Here is a 6,000-nt window from a genome sequence, read left to right on the forward strand (position 1 = left end):
TTTCGGGTTGCCTAGACCAGAGAATTCAAGAAATAGAGACGCGCATTGCCTAATTGGTAGTTTTTTCCCACCATAGCTTTACTCAAGTGGAAATCCTTTGAATCGAACAAAAAGTTCGTAACCGCTAGGCTGCATCGTCCCCTTCAACCAGAATCATCTAGATTACAGATTTCATAACTGCATTTTGCAAGAAGAGAGTGCCTCCCATTCTCTGGAGTAACGATAATAATAACACTCCACGTCGCCTTCAGGCTTGGATCCATGCCTTGCATCTTCTTCTTTCTCAGAAAAGAACTCAGATCGTTCAGATTCTTTGCCAGGAGAGTCCCCGGCTTTCGAGCCCTACTCATGGCAGTTGCTTTATCCATCATTGCTATTGGCATCTTGGCGTTAAACAATTCGTTTATATAAACACTTTTGACATAGTAGAATCCTTCTCAGGTTGATTTGTGTGCCACTCGTCATCAGACAGTGAAACGTCCGGTCTAGCCCTTAGCTGAGGGATCTTCACTCCTGTCCTGCCATCCATATCCGTGCCCACCCGAACCATGGGAAAGAAAGTTTGTCAGAAATTACTTGTACTTGAGGGCAATGATAAAGTGAAGAAAATTATAGAAACAATGAAATGAAGCTATGGCTCGAACTATTGGAGAAGCCACCATAGAATATATCCATGAGCTTCTCAAGCACTTCTTCTTCCAATTACTTTGTGACGATTTCAAGGAAAAGTGAATGATTTCAATCAAGAAAAGAATCATATGCTCGATCCGTCGTAACAAGAGGGATAAGAAAGTCTCAACTCCAACCGCGGGAGCATTTACTATTTGGAAGTGTGCGAACGTAGCTGGTGGATCGGGGAAACATGAAATCCTTGTGGTAATGCCGTGGGAATAGGAATTGTTAGAGCGAGGTATTGCAATGAAACAGATTGTTCAATAGATTTCTTCATTGCTAAGGGTAAATGGCATTTTCATGGTCAAAATTCCAGAGAGGAGTTCCGAGCTTCAAGGATGCCGGATCGCACCATTCATAAGAGAAACCCTTGGGTGACCGATGAGGCACAAAACAGATAACCAGACTGTGCCCTGGGCAAGGAAATAACCATGGCAAGCCACGAAAGGAATGAATAAGCTCCCTCCGGGCTCTCCCTTCGGAGTTTCACGCCAGTGGAACTCACAAAAGCAGCGCAGCTAATGAATCAATGAATCCGTGGGCAAATCGTTGTGTCCATACATTTGATGTGCCTTTTGAAAGTCGCATTTGTTTTCAACAATCAGAAATGGGAATATTCCATTCCATGGCATAGTTCTCAATGTTAGTAAACGGAGTGCGTTATCAACTCAATAATAAATCTCCCCTACACCGTAACTGGATTACATTCATTCAAGTTGGCAATCCCCTGATCTTTGCTTCCGGTGTGCGATCCGAATTGGCATATAATGACCGTAGTTAGCAGGCAATGGCCAAGGTCAGTGCATCTCGAACTAGTGGGTCACTATATCTAAACTATCTAATACAACTATGGAATGTGCTTTGAATTGCACTTCTGCTCGTAACCACTACGAACCGAAAAGGAAGGAAGCAGCTTTAGAGGAGGGATGCCGTCAAACAAAGGATTTTTTATATGCTAAAGATACCGGTTCAATATGTCATTTCCGAAACCGAGGACCACACCGCTGGGAGGACAACTCAAGCACCAAAGACAAATGTGTCGCTCGTAAAAGTGATTTTCATCGTAGTACTCGCTCTAGCGTTAGGTTCAATGCAGCGTGTAAATACCTCTAGCCCTAGGGAAGGGGGCGTGCCGTTCCCAATGGTGGAATTGCTTCTTGTCTGCTTTGCCGAGGAGACCTAAGCTAATGTAGTTCCCAGGTTGCCTACTAGATACCGTTTACGGCTATATCCGTGTAGGAAGCCGAGGAAGGAGATAATTGATAGTTGCTAAAACCACGTAAAAGAAATGAGATTGAACATATTTCAATTCAACAAATTCTGATTGTTTCATTATCAAATGCAAGGGGTGTGGGACCAGGTTCTATTATTGGAGTTAAGCGGTGTAGGAGCCGTGTCGTTCCTGTGTATTAGCTCGTTGTTAGCAGCCCCGAAGGGCGTAAAGGGGGTAAAAGATTTCTCGGAAGCAGCTCTTCGCCTGTGGGAACTTGCTCTTTTCTTTTGTTTTAAAATGCAACCTATGCTAAAACAGCCGAATAAAAACCAAAAAGTAAAGAGGTGGATGAGTTGATCCTTTTCTCGATTGAATGCGCTTTCTATCTATCTATACCGGTACCAGGAAAAGCAGAATAAGCAGTTGAGCACCAAGAAATTCCTGTTTCAAGTAAGTACGAAGGGGCAAGAGAGACTGTCATAATATTACTATGGGAGACGGATCCTGTTAAGTCAGTACGAATGTGATACGAAAAATCCTCTTCCATTCTTTCCGGCTGGGCAACATGACTGATGGGAATGTTCGCTACTGCTTCGGCGTCCATCTCATACATATGTTCTCTGACCACCTCCATATTCCACGGCCTGGTTGCAGCATGGATAAGATCCGACACAAACATAGGTGGATCATTGGACCGCGGGCACAGCGGCGTCATAACATCTTGTTTCTCAAGAGTACGTAGCAATCGGTCCTTCTTGGAGTTCAACAAAATGAACAGTAGCTAAATTGGAACTAAGGTGACCGATCATCCACCGGTGGGTAGAAATATGAATGTTGACTAGGGTCCCCTGTGCTCATTTGATTCTGAGTCGGCAGCATATCAAGCTCCTAGCCCCGCCTTAACAACCCTCATAGTGTTATGTCCCCCGATCGATAGCTTAATACATTTCAGTATTTGGCTTGCTTTCTTCATTTTCCTTGCGTAGGTAGAAACCTTTCTGGGTGTGTCAGCACACCAAATTATATGACTATATTCAATATGCCCTGATGTCCATAGTACCGTACTCAGACGACCCTACCCTTCCAGAATAGTAGGATTACATTCATCGTTCCAGCTGTAAACACAGTTTCTAGTTTGACTGAATGAGAGTCATGCAATAGGCATCAGTAGGGAGTGCGAAAGCAAAAGCTAAGTGATCGGACTAACACAGAGTGCATTTCTCCCGGGTAAGCTTATGTTCCTGATATCTGATACCTATGTTTGCTCCTTATTTTATTAATAATTGATCCAATTTATACGAAAAATACGTAGATTGAAGAAGTTATCAAGAAAAATGATTGGGATCTTTCAATATGCTATTCTTGATATCATGTTTTTTATTCTTGATCCTATCAAGTATGGATTCTAGATTGTTAGTTGGAGCATCCTGACCAGTCTAGTTTATTGTGATATGATCCCGAGGGACTCTTCAAATACATGTAGGGAGTCACACAGGTCTTCGACATATCAAATTGTATCTGGATTTGAGTCAGAGCATTTCCTCTGATTCCTAGCTCAGAAATCTTTGCTTTATTTACTAAAGATTGGAGCACACAAGCGCACACGCAGTAATATGATTGAGAAAATGGATAGTTGCTGCCATCGATATTAAAGAGTCTGTCTAGTGCCAAAAAGGTCCTTCCAAGGCCTGAGCTATCAAATTCATGTGATACACACTTTGCTCTCTGCGGATCACACTCAGCTTACTACAACTGAGGGTAGGATTGGTTGCACAACGCATGCTATCCATTTGTTATTGGTGATAGGAAGATGGCTCAATCATTGAACTAGCATTGAACAACCTACTTCAGAAAAAACTTAGAGTTAACCATCTAGTGCGAAAGTGCTAGTTTCCCCCTCCCAGAGGTGAGAAGGGAGATATGAGCGTGGCGGTATCTTTTCCTCTTTTGATAGAATCCCACATGCCCACTCTTCTATCCCACCTATCCACATGGGGTATCAGTGGCCTTGTGATCTCCATGAACAGAGATCACTACACAAAAACAACTATATGAAAAACTTGCTTGCTTCTTCGAATCTCAAAATAACAGAACATATAGAAAGTGTTTCTGTGATTTTTCCATTCTCTTCGGGGAACCTATAGAAAGATTATCAGACGACTTTCATTCCCTTCAGGGGGGGTATTCCTTCAGAGCATTCCATATCATCAGATGAACTCCCTAATGAATCAGTTGATGAAGCATCAGATGAACTCCGTGATGAATCAGTTGATGAATCATCAGTTAGCTCATCATAATCCGTGTCGAGATCCGATGAATCAGTTGATGAATCATCAGATGAACTCCCTGATGAATCAGTTGATGAATCATCAGATGAACTCCCTGATGAATCAGTTGATGAATCATCACTCTCCACCACATTTTCATGATCTGGCAAAGGGGGCTGCCCCTGCCAGAATTCTGCAGCTCCCGGGGGGAGAACGTTTAAATCAAAAGGAAGAACAAGGGCGAGTAAATGATGGAGACTAAAAAAACGATTTAAGGTGGCATTGTCCACGGAGAAACCACCCCAAAGCCAAGTCACTATGGTATCTCCTACTACTGGTATGGCGCTAGCTAAGCTTGTAATTACTGTTGCTCCCCAAAATCTCATCTGACCCCAAGGTGGTACGTATCCTATAAAAGCTGTCACAATCATTAATAGGAATATTCCTATTCTGCCGAGTATTCCATTCATTTTCATCATAATACTATGCTTCCTTGCCCGTGTGGAACATGTGTGAGCATTATGTTTTTCCAACAAGTGATCCGACTGGAAGAAGTGTTATATGAGGACTTCGAGATCAAATAGAGAATCTGTCTCTCCATTCCTCGTGAGCCACTTATTTCTCCGAAATCAGAGATCAGAGTGATTTTCCTCCTTTTTCCCAAATAGTCGACGGTCTTACACCATTGGGATACTTCGGATAAACTGGAGTACATATATGAGAGACCGGTGCTAAAACCTTTTCTCGAGATATCTTCCAGATTCTTAGGGTCCTTGCTCTGGATCTCGCCCCCCCGGCGCGAAAGCAGTTGGTTCCGTAGTTTGAGAATTCTACTAATTCCAAGTATTCCATTATTATTATTAAATAAGAGAATATAAAAAGTAAAGAGGAGAAGACATAACCAGAAAAATTGTGAGAAATAAGTTAATTTATCAAGTTGAGGCATTTCGATTTGGATTTCAAATAAGAAAGAAAAGACTCCGAACCGTACTTTTGCTATTTTATATCTATACAAAAAGAGATTGACTTTCCAAAATGGAATCTTTGCCATTTCTGATGTGAATGAGGGAGGTTGTCTGCCCGGGTAGGGGTGACCGGAACCCTCCCAAGTCATCGCTCAAGAAAGCACCACAGTCACACGAGAAAGAGTTTGGACTATGACGAAGACGAGCAAGCCTTTGTTGGGGAGTGATCGGGGAAGAGTCGAGTACAAGAGGAAGGTGGAAGGAAGAAAGAGGCAGAAGCGCCAGGTGCGAAGATAGACCATCAAAGAACTCCACAGCAGAGCAAAAAAGAGAAAGGCAAGGCTCGCAAAGAACAAAGGCTCAACCATCAGATCCAACACAAAGCTCTCAAGATATTTAGAGGCTTGGACTACTCTCTCTAGTAAAAGAAAGGAAGCACAATGGGTGTTGCTCTATTTCTTATTAGTGAGGTATTCTTCTGCATTTCAGTATTATGGGCATTCTTCCATTCTAGTCTGGCACCAACAGTCAAACTAGGAGCTCAACGGCCACCTGTTACTATGAACTTGTTTTCATCTGGCAGATAAGCTTTTGAGAAGAGACCACTTTGATAACGAGCTTTCGGGTTGCCGTATTGATACCGCCCTTCGGGGGAACAGGAGAATAGCATGCACGGGAGAAGGATTTAGGGAAAGGTACCCACCTTTTAACGGGAGAAAGGCTGCTTATGTGAAAACTTCCCTTGTGGTTTAAAGTTCAAATAGATCAGGTGCCTATGTTGTTGATACACCAAAAGATACTAACGCTATGCTCCAATGCGGGATGAGGGCCAACGATTGTGATGAGTGGGGACCTTAGAGCTGAAAACCTACATACAGTGACC

At 42.8% G+C, this 6,000-nt stretch overlaps 1 protein-coding gene across 1 annotated transcript; it reads right to left on the bottom strand.

Annotated features, from left to right (window-relative positions):
• Window positions 1–4,555: 4,555 nt before the first annotated feature.
• On the bottom strand, window positions 4,556–5,375 carry LOC119331343 (putative ATP synthase protein YMF19). Its single transcript, XM_037604511.1, has one exon. The coding sequence runs from the start codon at window positions 5,264–5,266 to the stop codon at window positions 4,628–4,630; it is 639 nt and encodes a 212-aa protein (XP_037460408.1). The 5' UTR covers window positions 5,267–5,375; the 3' UTR covers window positions 4,556–4,627.
• Window positions 5,376–6,000: the final 625 nt, after the last annotated feature.

This window comes from Triticum dicoccoides, chromosome 7A, assembly GCF_002162155.2.
Source record: "Triticum dicoccoides isolate Atlit2015 ecotype Zavitan chromosome 7A, WEW_v2.0, whole genome shotgun sequence".
NCBI lineage: Eukaryota > Viridiplantae > Streptophyta > Magnoliopsida > Poales > Poaceae > Triticum > Triticum dicoccoides.